Raw genomic sequence first — 19048 nt, forward strand, 5'->3', positions numbered from 1 at the left:
AGCTCAATGACAAGGGACCTCCTTTTTATAGCCAAGTCCGAACGGCGTTCCACATTGCAGTGAAACTACTTAGAGAAGCGTTGAAACACTCAGAAACGTCACCAGCATTCCACATTGCAGTGAAACTACTTAGAGAAGCTTTGAAACCCTCAGAAATGTCACCAGTATTACTGAGGTGGGATAATCCACCGCTGAAAAACTTTTTGGTGTTCGGTCGAAGCAGGAGTCGAACCCACGACCTTGTGTATGTAAGGCCGACATGCTAACCATAGCACCACGGAATATAAAATGTTTCACAATCCATGCCTCGGACCTTTTCCACCCATGAATATGTTCGTGAGCGTATTTTTTCGAAATTCGTTACATACGCACACTCACGAAGATATTATTTTCGTGACTCGAGCTCACGCGCGACGTTTGGTAGGTTAATCACGTTCACACACACTCACGCCGTTACCATCAGCGTGACTTACGCCTGAAAGCTAATACTTTTTGCCGAAATGATAGAATAAGTTTGCTATTATTACAAACTTTTTTTTGTAGCTTTATATCAAATATGAAGGAAATTAACTTTGACTGTGTAGGGTATTTCAAAGCCAGTTTCGCTCGACATTAGGTATCCAACAAGAAATTATATCCAAATAAATTTTCAATGTGTCAGTATTTTTTAATTTACTTTTGCATAAGCAAACATATGCACAAAGTAGACAAGATACTAATAAATTGCACAAAGTGGATATTACGAATTATTTTGCCACATATTTTACATTTTTGTTCTCTCTCTCTCTCTTCTTAATTCTACTTCTCAAAAATATTTGAAGAGTTGATGACAGTAAAATACTGAATACAGTACTTGAACGTATGTAATCGGAGATCATTGATCACAAAACAACCACTCGAATTTCTTTCTATGCGAAGATTATTGAAGATAACTGAACTCGTTTATTAAAAGTGCAGATCATCTGATGAACTTAAATAAAAATTAACCAAATGAAAAATAAGTTATTCCTACGCAGGGCGTAAGGAACAAAAAATAAAAATGTGTTGGAAAAAAATGTAAAAAAAGAAGAAGTTCTTAGGATCTTGTATTAAACCAGAAAGCAACGCAATCAAGTAATATTATTATTACAACAATTTTGCAGTGTATAATTACAAAATTGCTTTAAAAAAGTTGAAAAAATTAAACCGAGATTTACTTTATTTGTTTTTAACAATCATCTGGTTAATATGAAAATCTAACAAAACAATGGAGAGCATTTGATATTATGGCGCGATTTCCAATTGGACAAGGATTTGTAAAGTAGTTTCAAGTTTGGGCGAATCAATAAACGGGGTGATGGCATCTTACAACGAATTGCAGTTCGATTGGAACATCTTATTTCAACAGCAAAATTATGATCAATGGTCGAAATCAGGTAAGAATCTTCAAATGTATTACACAGAAAGAAAATCTAATAATAAATTGTAAAATTTCATTAATATTTTTCATTAGCGCTATGAATATCTTCGATAATATTACGAAATGTTTCGTTTTACAAAATGAAAGACATTATTTTAAAGTCCACTTTCCAGCTCCTTCCAACCGTCCATCTAGGAAAAATCTCAGCTCAAATACATAAAGGCCGGCAAGCACCTCTTGCGAATTTGTTCCTTCCTATAAGAAATGCGTTGCTATTTATGCGTAGGGCCTGTCTGTGTTTTTAATTTTAAAATTTTTTAATTGAAATGACTTTAATCACGAAATTGATAGTATCAATAACAGAATTAATTAGAAATAACAAGTAAGGAAAGTCTAAAGGGGCCGACTATATTATAGCCTCACCGACTATATTATACCCTGACCACTTTGTGAATCTACATTTTCGATACCATTTGAAATCCTTCAAATTTGTTGGGTGCTATATAAAAAAAGTATTTTGACATTTGTTGGGTGCTATATAAAAAAAGTATTTTCACCATTTTTGTCGGAATCAGAAAAATATATATATGGGAGCTATATCTAAATCTGAATCGATTTCAATCAAATTTAGCATGCATAGCAACAATGCTAATTCTATTCCCGAGAATGCTAATTTCAACTCAACCCGAGTAAAAAATTAGCCTCTGTGGCCTCTGTGTAAATCGGGCGAAAACTATATATGGGAGTTATATATATATATATATATATATATATATATATATATATATATATATATATATATATATATATATATATATATATATATATATATATAACATTACATGTTTGTACTTAAATATATTGTGTTTAAAAATTGTGCCCGAAACACATTTTGTTTATATCGGAATATATGAAAAACATATTTTTCTAACAGTGTAGTAATTTGTTACTTTATACTTTCTTCTGATTATAATTATAACGGGATTTCCCTTTGGAATCAATGAATATATTAAACCTGATAAAATCTAATTATTTCCGAATAAAATGTTAAGTTATATTTTTAATTGGAAATATTTTTATTTAATTAAAATGTTAATTGGGATAATTAATATTTTAATTGAACACTTAAAAATTTTCAACAATTTTCTTAACTGACTTTAATTTCATTTTATTAAAAATTATTAATTTTATTTTGTATCAGATAATTTTATGATTACAATTACCACCCAGCAAACAAATTTGGAAGTTCTTCCGAAGGCATAACTTAAAAAGCACTTCCAAACGATGTACTCCCAAAGATGTTCTTTATTTCAACTACACAGGAAGTTCTTTTAATTCAATTATTTATAACTCGCTTTTTTCTTATTTTTAATAGGTAAATTTAATTTTTTTATTTCAAAAAGGTTAAAAACAGAGTAAGCTTAAATAAAATGGTACAAATAATTGAAATTTTGTCGAAAAAAATCAAAATCCATTCAAGAAACATTGCGAATTTTTCAAAATATATTAATTCAAACGTTTCGGACAAGCGTTAGAATGCATTAAAAAACATAAAAAATTATAAAAAGTATTTTTTTTTAAGGCCGGTATGCTCCTCTAGCGAAAAATTTCATTCCCATAAGAAATGCATTGCTATTTATGCTAACGAAATTTTCGGTAGCGTTCAATTTCGTAAGCTGGTACGCACCTCTAATGAAAATAACAGGGTTGTCAAAAGCATATTTTGGCAGCAAACATTTAATTTATTACAATCATTGTGTGCGTAAAAGTTTTAAAAGGTCTGTAAATAATAAACAATTTATTTGAGGAATATTTGGAACATATATTAACAATTTTTAAAAGCGATTAGCTGGTTTAAAATTTGTGTACACAGCCCTGTTTTTTTGTTGTAGACTTAAATAAATTTTTGCTACCGAAAATTTCGCTAGAGGTGCATACCGGCCTTTAAGCAAAATATTACGAACATTTTTAATTCACATCCAAAACACTGAATTTGAATCACAGAGTAAGAAGTGATGCAAATTCAGTGCAACGGCTGTTGAAATGGTGGACATCCGTCCTATGACAAGTCAGTGTTAAATTAATCGCGTGTGTTTTTTTTTACTGGACATGAATTGTAATTAAAAATTAAACTAAAAAAAAAAGAATTTGAAAATGAATGATTTGATTACATTTGCAGCTTCAACCAAATTTTCAATTGGCTATATTTTGGAGATATTTTTTCGGTAGCGGTAAATTCCTCAAGTTATTATGTAAAGGGTGGTTAAAATTTCAAGGGCCGATGTTGATTTTTAATAAAACACAAACTATTTAGGAAATTATTGTAATTTTATTTTATTATGATATACTGGTATTACTCAATTATGTATGGAACAAAATATCGGCCAAATGGGCGCCGCGACCTCGGTGGCACACCTTCATCCGATGGTCCAAATTTTCGATGACGCTGAGGCATAATGGAGGTTCTATGCCGTTAATGTGCCGAATTATCTCATCCTTTAGCTCTTGAATTGTTGCTGGCTTATCGACGTACACCTTTTCTTTCAAATAACCCCAAAGAAAAAAGTCCAACGGTGTCAAATCACATGATCTTGGCGGCCAATTGACATCGCCATTACGTGAGATAACACGGCCATTGAATTTGTTGCGCAAAAGAACCATTGTTTCGTTAGCTGTGTGGCAAGTGGCACCACATATTGTCCACATCCATATCTTCCAATTCGGGCCATAAAAAGTTCGTTATCATCCCACGATAGCGAACACCATTCACAGTAACTGCCTGACCGGCCTCATTTTGGAAAAAATACGGTCCGATGATGCCTCATCACTGAAGATGATTTTCTTCGAAAATTGATCATCCACTGTTGCCATTTCTTGGAACCATTTAACACGTTGTTGGATTGTGTATCTCTCCATGGTTCAAATTGAGTAAGTCTGAAATAGAGAAATGTCAAACAAAATTCGGAAAAAAACTTGGCTTTAGGTGTGGTTCACATTCAACATCGGCCCTTACAATTTAACCACCCTTTACCTCTAAAGATTTTTTTACCAAACAGGATTGTTAATAGCATATATTGGAGAGATGTTGACAACATTGTGTGGAATTTATCGCTACCGAAAATTTCGTTGCAACCATTAAAAAGAGGACGATTTCTTTGTGTACATTATATATTACTACTCTACACAAACCAATTTTTGTTGGAGACTTAAATACATTTTTGCTAACGAACATTTCGCAAGACCGGTATTTATGCTAACGAATTGTTAGCGAAATTATCGTTAAATACCTCAATCACCTTTAATGAAATTTTTTTTACCATAACAGGGTTGTAAAAATTATATATTGGAGAGATGTTGACAGCCCATGGCAACAAAAAATTTATTGAAAAATTTTAATGTAATTTATGTAATTTATTTATGAGCAAACAATTATGAGGCCTGTAAAAAGTGAGAAATTTTTGTAGGAATATTTGGAACAAATATTAATAGCGATCAGCTGGTACACTTACATTATTTTTTTTACATTATTCTTCCATTAGCGTAGCTAGAAAATTTTCCTATGGGGGGCTATAGCCCCCCAGCTAAATATTAATATTATAGGTTAATATTATAGGTTATAGGTTCAGTTAATGTTTTATTTTATAAAAATGAATAAAAATTCAGACTTCCAATTAACTAGATAATTAATTTATAATAAAGCAACTAAAAGTAGTTCAACACTTTTTCCCAGCAAAAAAATTGGAAGTTGTTCAAAGGCGCAACTTTAAAAGCACTTCCAAAAATGTCCTCACAAAGAAGTAAAGAAAGAATTTGGATAGTCAGTATAAGAACTGTGCTTGACTGTAAGGATATCATTACGACACAACTTGAATTTTACGTACTTATTTCTAGGAAACAAATTTTTCAGAATTTTTAAAACCAAGTTGACCTTAGACAAACAAATTTTTCTTTCATGTCAAGACATCCAGCGTTAAGTCAAATCACTTAACAAAACGGCTTCACTGTAAATTTTATCGATTTTTTGGACCAGGGAAAAAATCTTTATATCAGAGAAATGCGTCTTCTAGGCGAAACAAAATTCGTATTCGGGTTTGAAGGCCATGAAAATTGACTTCTTTATTACAAATGGGTTTTGCTACACTCAAAGAAACTGCTATTGAGAAATTCATTGTCTATACACCATTTACCAGGCATTTTTCTTTCAACTTATGTACACACAATATGTAGGCTTTTGGTTACTCGTTGTTCATATTTGTCATTTCAATCCTATTTGAATGGAAACTGGTTTTAAACATTCGAACTAGTAAGCCCCCCCCCCTTTTTAGATAAAGATAATGCGGTCATAGCTACAAACAATTGTTCGGGGGACGGGTACTTGTAGAACGTGTCATGTGTAGTCAATCATTATTACTCATTGACGGAGGCTATTGGATGTGAAGCCGTCATAATTAAAAATAGAATATGCCCTACACCTTCACATTTTTTTTGCACTGTCCATACAAAAATTAGCCTTTGAGGTGACTTAAGAAAGAAAAAAAGATTTGTTGTTTTTGTTTGCTGTTGTTTGCTAAAAAGCAAATTAAAGTGTTTGGTATTTCAAAAATAGAAGTTTTTTGGGTTATTTTGTTTGCAAAAATTAATTGCAAATAAGTTATAACAAAAGGGAATTTCGTTTATCTACAATTTCGATCCGGAGAAATGTATTTTTTCTTTGTATGTACAAGTTAACTCTAATTAGCGGTCATATTCATTCAGATTATATTTATGCTATAACATTCGTTTTTCAGTTTAGAAAAAATAAAAAATCCAAATTTTGGAAAAATCCTTGAACGCTTTAAACACTTTTTTACGTTGACCAAAATCGACTACTATTTTTCTGTACTACTCATTTTTCTGTAAAAATAGAACAATTTACTTTCAAGTACAAAATTAGATTATGGTTATGGTAACTGTGCAGCAATCTATAACTTGATTTTGAAGTACTAACATAACTTTGACTTTGTACGAAGAGTTAGACCTTCCTTCACTTAAGGATTTTGGTAATGATTTCAAGCCAAAGATTCAGCTTCTTTAAAATATAGACATTTTTCAGGAAGCAATTCAGCTTTAAATCTACACTCAAAAAAAGTGAACTCTCTATTTCACTAAAGCCAATTTAACTTTATTTTAGTTCATGGAATTATTATGTTTGGAGAAAGTTTCCTCTACTCTAATAATTTTTTGTGTACGTTAGTTAAATTAACTAAAACCGAGGAAAAAAATATACACAAATGAAGGATAAAGATTAACTAAATTCGTGTCTTCCACAAAATAGTTCAATATTTCTTTAAATTTATAAATTTTACTACAAATGCGTTCATCATGAACTTCGTATGTCACTAAAGACATTCTTGCAATTTTGAACTCCAATTTTTTCCTTCAAACTACAAAATTTTCTTTAACAAATGAAAAAACTTAATTATGTCTAATAAATTTTTTTGAATTTGTCGAAAAATATTTACTTATTTACTTATTTTTCGGCATTATGCCAGCGTTTGTTATACTGTTTAGTTAAAATTTTCTAAAAATATTCAAAATTTTCTAAAATTAACCGACATTTTTCTGACGGGTGTATAATAAGTTTGTCATTCCGTTTGTAACACATCGAAACATCGATTTCCGATGTATATATATTCTTAATCAGGGAGAAATTCTAAGACGATATAACGATGTCCGTCTGTCTGTTGTAATCACGCTACAGTCTTCAATAATGAAGCAATCGTGCTGAAATTTTGTACAAGCTCGTCTTTTGTCTGCAGGCAGGTCAAGTTCGAAGATGGGCTGTATCGGTCCAGGTTTTGATATAGTTCCCATATAAACCGACCTCCCGATTTGGGGTCTTGGGCTTATAGAAATCGAAGTTTTTATCCAATTTGCCTGAAATTTGAAATCTAGAGGTATTTCATGACCATAAAGAGGTGTGCCAAAAATGGATATAGAACCCGTAGTTTTTATCCAATTTGCCTGAAATTGGAAATCTAGAGGTATTTTCGGGTCATAAAAAGGTGTGCCGAAAACGGTGAGTATCGGTCCATATTTTAGTATAGCCTCCATAAGAACGATCTCCCGATTTAACTCTTTGGGTTTCTAGAAACCGTAGTTTTTATCTGATTCGCCTGAAATTGTAAATATTCTGGTATTTTAGGCTCACAAAAACGTGTATCGGATTAAGTTTTTATCGGTCCATTTGGTAATGTCTCCATATAGACCGACTTCACTTCTTGAGGGTGTAGAAGGCGCACTGATCATGAAAATTGCTTGAAACTCAATGTAAAATTCCAAGATTTTACTTCTACAGATTTAAGATTTCAAATCAAGACGTTATTTTATAATTTTCTAGCACACTTACAAGAGATGTTAATGATTCCTCTAAAACTCAAACAAAAGTGGTTCTTATAAATCCAGAATCTGATATAGTCCTCATAGGTGAAATCATTAAATTTACCTTCGGGAAGTGTCCTCAAGCCCTCCTGAAATTTTAAAGGAAACCCTAATATTTGGTCAATGGTGGTGGGTATTTAAGATTCGGCTCGGCCGAACTTAGTGCTGTATATACTTGTTTTTAATTTCCTTTGTCTGAATATTTTGCCTTACTCCTTGTACGTTCCGATTTCTTTTAACGAACCAAGAAAAAAAATTGTGCCCATAATGCCAAAATGATAAACATAACACATGTCCACACATACATAAAATGCTACTCTCAAGGCGAAAACACATGCTGTTTTTTTTTTTCAAATGTCTATTCTCTTGGTTCCGAATGTCCATTCTCTTTACTCCGAATACTCATTCTAATATTCAAATTAAATAATATTTAGACTTAAGCATATCAAATTTTTGGCCTTATCATAAAACAGTTTTCCGAAACAACATACACAAATAGCTCTCTTTTGGTTCTCTCGCCGTGTTATGTTGATATCTTTCGCCAACCCTTCCGGTTTCCATCTCTATTTCTTTCTCTATACTCTCTCTCTCTCTGTCGCTCTGTGAATAAAATATCACAACATATATATGTTTATTTGAAATTTGTATATTTATATATGTTTACACATATTATTTTTATGAAACATTCATGCCCCAAACATAATATATTCTAACATATTAATATATGTGTCCCAAACATTTAGTGTTAGTTTAGGAACATTACATGTTTGCACTTAAATATATTGTGTTTAAAAATTGTGCCCGAAACACATTTTGTATATATCGGAACATATGAAAAACATATTTTTCTAACAGTGTGGATACTATTGCGATATTTGGTTGTTGTAGTAAACACTTAATATAGTAGTAATACCGAACATCCCTTCGTAATCTTGAGAAATTTGTTTGGAATACACGTAAAATTACATTACTTGCGTTTCTGAAAGTTAGTTTGTTTTCTTTAAATAAAGTTTATTTACATCGGCTTGTGTGCGTCCAACAACACTGCTCATAATTAGGAATACGTGACTGTATGCGTTGATAAGTGTGTGAAAAAAAATGTGGGAGTGATAAAGATGTTAGGGTACATGCAAATTCCAAAAAAAAAATCAGTTAGATTTTAGTAAAGTGCTCTCAAATTCTGTAAACGAATTGATGTTCATCGCAAATAGCCTATACTTAGTCTTTTTAACATTGGGAACTTTCTTTTTTGTGTGCATAAAACTCAATATTTGCTTCTATGACGATTGTATTACAAAAAAGGAAGATGGAATTAACCTGAAAATAAAACAAAATAAAGTTTTGTTTTGAGTTATATATATGAACATATGTATAACCCTAATATATATTTTTACAGTGAAAATCAATTAGTAAAACATGTTTGTCTGTCTAAAATATTTGTTTCTTTTAAGCAATGGATGCATAAATCTATCTAAAAATTGATAAATGTTCGAGTGTTATGAGCCTAAACATATCAAAATAACGTTCATTATGATATCATTACTAAATGATATCATAATAATTTAATTCCATATAACTTTATAAGTGTTTTGTCCTTATATTTATCTTAACATGAAAGAAAATTTTGTTTGACTAAGGTCGCCTTGACTTTAACAATTGTAAAAAATTCTTCAAAACTAATGAAATTGTCTTCAAATTTGTTGTATTTTTGCATCTTGACAAGAAAGCAGGAAGCTTTCAAAAATAGGAGATGTCTTACAACACTTTATTTTAAAGACGATTTTTACATGAAACATATCATAATTTCTACTTAAAGTCGAGTCTTAATTTTAAAATTGATGTTTTCGTTAATACGGTTTTAAAAAAGCTGAAAAACTAGTAAAATTTGTTTCCTACATACAAAAAAGTCTAATTCAATCAAAAATTAATTAATCCAATTAATTTTTGAATTGAAATGTCTCCAATCACAGAAATGATAGTATCAATTAAAAAATTAATTGGTCCAATTAAAAAATTAATATATCCAATTAATTTTTGTGATTGAGTTTTGTTTTAATTAAAAAATTTGTTGAATCAATTAAATTTGTAATTGAATATTTTTTAAAATTTAATTGGAAAAATTTTCGTGAAATGTTTTTCTGTGTAGAATCAAGCACGCAAAACTGAAATTTAAAAGAGAATTGTGTTATACTTCAATTCTCCGCTTCTTTGGCTCGGCATCAATACCAAAATCATTAGTGTAAAGACAAAATCTTTGGAACCGGACAAAATTTGTTTTCAGTTTGGGTTGTAATATTTTCTGATATTAAAAAATTAATTGCTTATAGGCTATTCAAGCTTTAGCCGTTATTAGACTCCAATATTAGAGATCATCTATTATCCAGACGTGAACTTGTCAATTACCAAATTCAATTGAACCTTTCGAATGAACCTTGTCTTTAGATCAATGATCCTTGTTTATCATTTATTCAAGGTTGCTGACAGTATCGCGATCTCTTCTCTGGATTTCAAGTGAATTTGAATTAGACATTCCATTGTCTTTGTCCCAGTCTTGGGCAGAAGTTAGAGCTGTTTGGCTATAGTAGCGAAATGTGGCACAACTACCTCAGTGGTAGTGGCTTGGCACAACGAATTTATGGTTGTTTTTTGAGATCAATGGCTTTTGTTTGGTGGACGGTCACAGGAAAGCTAGATCCCAAATGAACTTTCCATTTCTAAAAGACAACGATTTCGTGCCGCCTGCAGACGAAAAGCAAATACCAATCTACCAGACCAGGATAGTACAACTGCCGGTGCTTACTCATATGACTGCTGAAAACGAAAGGAATGCTAGTGCAACGATAGAGCCCAGTTCCTTGTGGCAAATGCACTGATTCGACAGATCATTTGCATTTGTATTGGTTTGAGTCATGGACAGATACACGGTCATAGATGCCAGGGAAATTATCCGCCTCCTAGGATGCTCGCTTGCTCCATCGATCGTTCACGTTGAGTATTAATTAAAACGAAATCAAAAAGTTTAATAACATCAACGATGCAGACGACTGAAGGCATTGTACGAGCAACTGAACCCAGCATATTTTGCCGTTTGTCAGGTGGGGGTGTCACATTTAATTTGATCGGATGCTGATGTAAGATCATTGTCTGCACGTCAGGTTATGTCTGCGGTTCAAATGGATTCGTCGCAATTGTCTTTCCTAGCTTGAACACATACAGTTGCACTCACTTGGGTGGGTGGCCCAGTGTTATATTCTGTTGTTATGGACTTTTACCCAATTGATTGCTTCACATTAGACGAGATTACCATGTCCAACTATACCCCTCTGGCGGCAATATATCTAATGAAGCGGTATGAGTTATTATTTTGTTCGGACTTGTTGGTGAACTGGAAGTTTCCAATGCGGCAGAGAGCTGGTGATACAAAAATTTTTTTCCTATTCAATTTTCCCACAAGCTATATAGGTATCTAAAGTGTGGTTTTGCGTATGCGCGGTATTGAACAGAAAGTGAAGGTAAAAAGTATTTACCAGGTATAAATCATGATAGCAATGGATTGGATGTTTTTGTTGTATGTTTTTTAATAAATGTTTCTTGTGTTTAATAAATTGTCCAATATCTTGTAAATATTTGCAAGAAGAAAAAAAAAAACAAATGTTTTACCATTCAAATTTTTCATAAACGAAGTTACATTTGAATACAACACTACTAAACATAAGTTCAATCAAATTTTTCATAAACGAAGTTACTTTTGAATACAACACTACTAAACATAAGTTCTTCTCGCAAAACATTTCGGGTTAAGAAAGATCATAAAAATGTCGACTCTTTTGTAATTATGATAATTTATCCGTTTTGTACGCATGGGCAAATTTCCATTTTATCTAAATCAAAGAGGTCATTTGAAAAGGCCACATTATGACATGTAGGGCGTTTTCGATTCGCAAAAAAATATGTTGCCTTGGTGTTACACTACTTTTTACCCTATTGTATTTTCGCCCAAATGATGTGTCATTCCAAAAATATTGTTAATTTCTAATATTGTGAGGGACCCAGGACCCAAAATCCATTACAGTGTCCTTCATATTTTGCAATCAATTTCGAGAATGTTGCACCTTTTTTGTTCGTCTTAACCTTCAAACTGCGTGTGTCGGATCATTTGATTTTCAATTATCAGTGGAGGTTCTTTTCATTGAGATTAACATAGAATCGAGCAGCACTCAGTGATAAGAGAAAAGTTCACCAATGTGGTATCACAATGGACTGAATAGTCTATGTGAGCCTGAAATATCGGGGTTGGTAAAATAAAAGGTTGGGTTGCCCTAGAATTGGTACACTAAGTTTTATATATATGCACCCAGAAAAAAGGGGTTCTAATGCCAACTGAACTTTATTTTAGTTCATGAAGATAAGTTGATTTTAGTTACATTTTGCACAATATGAGTAAATGTTCCTTATTTGAATAATTTCTTGATAACTTTAATGATGTGAACTAAAAACAAGAACAAAAGTTGTATGCAAATATAGTGCACAATTTTACTAAAAAATAAATTAGTTCATATTTTCCTAAAATGGCAGAAGTTTGCTTAAATTGAGTTCATAAGTCTCTCAAATGAGTAAATTTTACTAAAATTGTACCTGTCTTGAACTTCGTACAGCGCTAAACACGTTTTAACAATTTTTAAATCCAATTTTTTCCTTCAACATATGAAATTTTCTTACATACCAGAAAAAAATTAATTATTTTTAATAAAGTTTCTTCAATTTGACAAAAATTATAAACTTATTTGTAACATGTTGCAATTAGAAAACTATTTTAGTTAAAATTTTCTAAAATAAACCTACATTTTCTTGCATGGTGGGTTCAATTTTTTTGGGTGTGTTAAGAAAGTGTTTTGACAATAGGATAAAAATTATGTTTTGTTCCAAAATTAAATATAATTAATTTAAAAAAAAAAATATGTTATTATGTATTTTGCAGCATTGCTGCAAAAAAATAAAATATTTAATATTTCAATTATTTCTGGAATTTGAAATATTTGGCAATGTAAAAAAAATTGGCATACGTATGTACGTAGCTTTTGATAGTTAACTTTAGCTAAGAATCGTACGGATTTAATTCGCTTGTTAGGCCATATATATTTTAATATAATTATTATGGTTCTTTTGTTCACCACTTCGATCACATGTTCATCTCTGCGGTGTTATTAAGGTTAAGCAAGATCCTCTGGGATGCAAGTAGGGATACAGTTTTTTTTTTTTGAAAGCACTATAACAGTATATTATTCTCCAGATGCCTGAAATCCATTTGGTATGAAGAAACGCATTTCAGGCTTAAATCCAACCATATGAAGGAATTGAATCTTAGCAAAAGAAAACACTTTCGAAACAAGTTGTCCATCCTTATATGCAACCAAGAGGTTTTTACCTCTTTGTTTCTCCATTATTGGTCATTGCGTAATAAGTGGACAAACTTTTCCTTTCAGCCGGTAGCCATAGGTGATTAGTAGATGCCGGGAGCGCATTTAATGGTTGACACATTACATTCCTCGTGAGAGTTTTGTACTGGCCATGTGTTGTGTATGTGCCACAGGTCGATTGCGGACAGCTGATGGTGTACGGGAAACTCCATATCAACAAAATGACAATGGTTGTTGCTAGATCTACATCGCTAATAAGACGAATACAAACAGCAGAGTAAGTTTATTCCTCTTTATGAAAGTATTTGGTACGCTAAAAGCAAATATTGTTATTTAGAGGGACCTACATACGTATTTGCATAAAGGTCTAAACCTTGGAAATGAAAATTAAGAAAAGGAGGTGACTTTACATTGAAATGTATAAAAGATATCGTGTTTGTTTATTCATGCAATACTGTAATACTGTAATACAGTAATCCCTCGATTTACGTCGTGATTGGTTCCGGAATTTGACGACGTTAATCGAAACGACGTAAACCGAATTAAAAACTGCTCATACTTACTCCTAAGTCCATTTCTGTATGTATGTGCATGTACATAATAAAACAAACTTCAAAAATAAAGGTAATTCGGTAATTCATTCAGAGCTCTCCACCAAATATCATCAACTTACAAACACTCACATTCTTTTGTGAATGCTAACTCTCGTCTTACATTGGGCTACATGGCAAAAGTGAACATTTAGAGTTTTCCATTCCAGAGGTTTATATTGCAGATCATACCTATTTACCTTTTTCAATTCACATGAAAGTCACAGAGACTTCTCATTTTATTTTTTACGTGAGGCAATAAAAAGAATTGCAGTTGATTGAGCCGATGTGTGAGTGCTCGCATTCTAGCGGTGAAGAATAATCCGTCTTCGACGTTTGTTTTTCCTGATTTCTTAGAAGACAACTGGTAAACAAATGGTTGTGTACCACTCAGAATAGACCGTTCTGCGATGTTCTAGTGGTACGATTGCGATGTGTCCAGTTTGTCGTTTGCTTGGAAGTGCTTTGTTCGCGAGCAACCTCCATACAATATACTGCTGTTTACATTCGGGCTCATACACGAAAATCCATGGTTCATCACTTCTCACGATGTCATAGACGTTTCTCGAAGCGATCGTATTTTTGGAGCATTTCTCTACCAATCGAAACGAATCTTTTTGAGCGATTGACAAATTACGGGGGATCCAACGGGAATAAATGTTTTTGGCCGCCAAATGTACATGCAATTTTGAATGTATGCTGCTCCCAGTAATGTCTAAGATTGTCCCAAACTCACGACAGGTCTTGCATCATATCAGGCGCACAGCATCAACGGTTTCCGGAACAATTTCGGTAAAAATTTCAGAAAAAAATGTTACGATGTCATCATCGTTGATACTTACTTTACTTATGGAAGGCGTTCCTGATAAAGTGGAAAAAAAAATCGACGACGTAAATCGAATGGCGACGTAAATCGAAGTTTAATGGAACAAAAAATTTGACGACGTAAATCGAAACAACGTAAACCGAGACGACGTAAATCGAGGGATTACTGTACTGTAATACTTAGTTAAGTGAAAATAAAAAAAGTCGATACGCTAAAAAATGAGTTGTAATTAATTACACTTAAAATTTACTGAAACAACTATTTATCACCATTTAAGAATTTTAGCGTTGAATTGTTTGAATTCGATGGTTACAAAAAATTGGCATAAGCTACATTCTTTCTCTCAAGACCGAAAAATTATACAAAACGAAATATGTATATATGAATATATAAAGTTCTGCACAGATATGACCAATACATTATATATCAAGTATGAAAATCAGATAAAATTTTGAATTTCATTTTTTTTCCTTCAAGCATTTTCTATAATAAGTGAAAAATAATAACTTTGTCTCACAAATTTTCTTGAATTCGAAAAATATTTACTAATTTTTGTAAAATCAAAAAAAAAAGTTGACTCGGATCCAAAAATTTTGACCTTCCAATAAAGATTTTGGTATTGATTCCAAGCCAAAGATGTGGCTTCTTTAAAATAAAGAAATTTTTAGTGACCTATCTGGTTTTAAATTTAGGATCAATAAAATTAAAATTGGGATACAGATCTCATTTATCGAATTTGCATTTTCTTTTTGCGGTATATACACGCAAAGAAAAAAAAAACGTTTGGAAAACGTGTACCGAAAACGTTTTTCTTTTGTTAGAGTTTTTTGAATTGCTTCGAAAAGTATACACTTTTATCACCAAAAAAATTCATTTGGTACAAAATTTTTATTTTTTCAATAAAAAAAGTTATTTTTGAACCAAAAACACAGTCCATTTCGTTTATCTCAAACACTGTTCTTTTCTGGCTTTAGGTCTTTAATAAGACACATTTTAAAGTTCATAGTAAAATTTAATATAGTAGAATGTAATGTTGAACATTTTTTCGGAATCTTTCGACCATCTCTGGAATATATGTAAAAAAAAAACAAAAAAAAACTTTGGTCGAAGCGGGGATCGAACCCACGACCCTTGGCATGCAAGTCGGACGTAGCAACCACTGCACCACGGTGCCCAACTAAATGTATTTTTCTGTTAAATAAACTTTGTTTAATCGGCTCGTGGGCGCCGCAAGCTATGCTATATAAATATAACTTATATGGGTAATTGTATAATTAGATGTCTATTGATGACTATAACGGCTACATAGCTCAGTGGATAGTGTGTTAGCTTACAAATTGCATGATCCGCGGTTCGATTCTCCGTCCTGGCGAAAGGTAAAAAAAAATTAAAATTTATAAAATCGTATAATTTCTTCTACATTGCTTGTATTACAGAAAAAGGTGCTAAGAAATAAAAAACTTCGTGGAAGTGAGAAAGATGTGAGGGAAAATGCAATTAGCCAAAAAAAATTTTTTTTGAGTTAGTCTTTATGAAATTGTTATTACATCCTGGAAAAGAATAAACGTTTATCACAAAAAGAATATACTTTTCTTCCAAATACACTTCGTTTCAACGAAAAGCAAAAGAAACGAACTTTGTTTGTCTAAAATTTCGTTTGGGAGGAAAGAATTATTTTTTTGCGTGTAAATAAAGCTATTCACGTACAAACAAATGACAGTTTAAAAATCCAAATTATGCCAAATACTTCGAAGTATAAAATGTTTTCTTAATTCCAAAAAAAAAACTTTAAACCAAATATGCTAAATCCTCAAAATATGTCTTAGCCTATATTTGAAGCGTTTTTATCTTAAATGTAAAGATTCAATATTTCAGTTAATTTAAAGACGATTTCTTTAAATCAAAAATGTGTTTCTTTACTTTAAGGAAAATTAGCCTTCGTTCAAAGACATGTGACTTTAACGGAGGGACTCACATTTACAAAATTTGTGTCCTAAATTTAATGAAAAACATTTTAGAAGCAAAGATTATAAACTTCATTTTAATTAAAATTTCGGTATTTTAAAGAAATTTGTCCATAATAATTTGTAAATTTCGCTTCCTAAAATTTAGGTTGCGTAATCTTTAATATCACGTAAATATTTTTTTCAGTGTACAGTTTTGTTAATTTTTTCTAAAATAAATCTATTTTTCGAAAAATAACTAACATTTGCTTTCCTGACGGGTTCACTGTTTTTTCAGTGGGGAATCAAACTGATTCTCCACACCTATAAAATTTGGCACAAAGTTTGCCTCTTCATGGTTCAACATAGTCGACTCTGGTTGATATTAGGTGGGATAATCCATCTCAGTAATGCTGGTGGCATTTCTGAGTGTTTCAAAGTTTCTCTAAGTGGTTTCACTGCAATGAGGAAAGCCGTTCGGACACGGCTATAAAAAGGAGGTCCCATGCACTGAAAAAAAGCATCCCCGGTTCCAAAGATTTTGTCGTTACTTTAAAAATGTTGGTATTGATCCCGAGCCAAAGAAGCGGAGAATACAAGTAAGGATACTTTTAAGACACAATTTTCTTTTAAATTGAGAGATCATCATATGCTATCAAAGTCCTTTAAAAACGAGTTAACGACAACTTTATTTTCCAAATTCAGACTCGACTTCCAGTAGAAATTATGCTATGTAAAAAATGTCTTTAAAATAAAGTGTTGAAAAAATGTCCTATTTTTGAACGATTTTTTGCTTTGCAGTCAAGATGCAAAAAGGCAACAAATTTAAAGACAATTTCATTATTTTAAATAATTTTTCTGAATTATTATAGTCAAGTTGACCTTAGCCCAAAAAAAATTTCTTTCATGTTATGATACCCTTTTTGAAGTCAAATCACTTAATTATAAGGACAATACGACTTCATCGAAAAGTTTATCGACTTTTGGAGAAGGAAAAATCTTTATATTAGAGAAATTCGTCTTCTATGCTAAGCAAAATTTGCATTCGTATTTTAAGGACATGACATCTTTGACCTCACGACAATATTTTTTTCAGTGTGTCATTGAGCTTAACATGGAATCGGGGAGCACTCAATGATAAGAGAGAAGTTCATCACAATGGACTGAACAAAGATCGGGCTCTTATCCATAAGGAAAAGGCATTCGTAACAGGTTGGCTGATAAGTCCCCGGTCTTACACATAGATGGCGTTGCTAGTATTAAATGCATATTATTTTTATATAGTAACAACCTTCAAATGATTCGTGTCAAAATTTAACGTCTGTAAGTCAATTAGTTTGTGAGATAGAGCGTCTTTTGTGAAGCAACTTTTGTTATTGTGAAAAAATGGAAAAAAAGGAATTTCGTGTTTTGATAAAATACTGTTTTCTGAAGGGAAAAAATACGGTGGAAGCAAAAACTTGGCTTGATAATGAGTTTCCCAGGGAAATCAACAATAATTGATTGGTATGCAAAATTCAAGCGTGGTGAAATGAGCACGGAGTACGGTGAGCGCAGTGGACGCCCGAAAGAGGTGGTTACCGACGAAAACATCAAAAAAATCCACAAATTGATTTTGAATGACCGTAAAATGAAGTTGATCGAGATAGCAGAGGCCTTAAAGATATCAAAGGAACGTGTTGGTCATATCATTCATCAATATTGGGATATGCGGAAGCTCTGTGCAAAATGGGTGCCGCGCGAGCTCAAATTTGACCAAAAACAACAACGTGTTGATGATTCTGAGCGGTGTTTGCAGCTCTTAACTCGTAATACACCCGAGTTTTTCCGTCGATATGTGACAATGGATGAAACATGGCTCCATCACTACACTCCTGAGTCCAATCGAAAGTCGGCTGAGTGGACAGCGACCGGTGAACCGTTCCGAAGCGTGGAAAGACTTAAAAGTCCGCTGGCAAAGTAATGGCCTCTGTTTTTTGGGATGCGCATGGAATAATTTTTATCGATTGTCTTGAGTAGGGAAAAACCATCAACAGTGACTATTATATGGCGTTATTGGAGGGTTTGAAGGTCAAAATCGCGGCAAAACGGCCCCATATGAAGAAGAAACAAGTAAGGAAAGTCTAAAGTCGGGCGGTGCCGACTATATTATACCCTGCACCACTTTGTAGATCTAAATTTTCGAGACCATATCACATCCGTAAAATGTGTGGGTGGGGCTATATATAAAGGTTTGTCCCAAATACATACATTTAAATATCACTTGATCTGGAAGAATTTGATAGACTTCAACAAAATCTATAGACTCAAAATTTAAGTCGGCTAATGCACTAGGGTGGAACACAATGTTAGTAAAAAAAAATATGGGAAACGTTTAAATCTGAAGCAATTTTAAGGAATCTTCGAAAAAGTTTATTTATGATTTATTGCTCGATATATGTGTATTAGAAGTT

General features: G+C 32.3%; 1 protein-coding gene across 1 annotated transcript in view; it reads left to right on the top strand.

Annotated features, from left to right (window-relative positions):
• The first annotated feature begins 841 nt into the window (after positions 1-841).
• Cen (cerebellar degeneration-related protein 2-like) overlaps positions 842-19048 on the top strand; it is an 87805-nt gene continuing 69598 nt past the window's right edge. The window contains exon 1 of the mRNA XM_075298472.1: positions 842-1415. Coding sequence (XP_075154587.1) covers positions 1337-1415 — 79 coding nt within the window. The 5' untranslated portion in view covers positions 842-1336. The remainder of the gene's footprint in view (positions 1416-19048) is intronic.

This window comes from Haematobia irritans, chromosome 3 (assembly GCF_050003625.1).
Source record: "Haematobia irritans isolate KBUSLIRL chromosome 3, ASM5000362v1, whole genome shotgun sequence".
NCBI lineage: Eukaryota > Metazoa > Arthropoda > Insecta > Diptera > Muscidae > Haematobia > Haematobia irritans.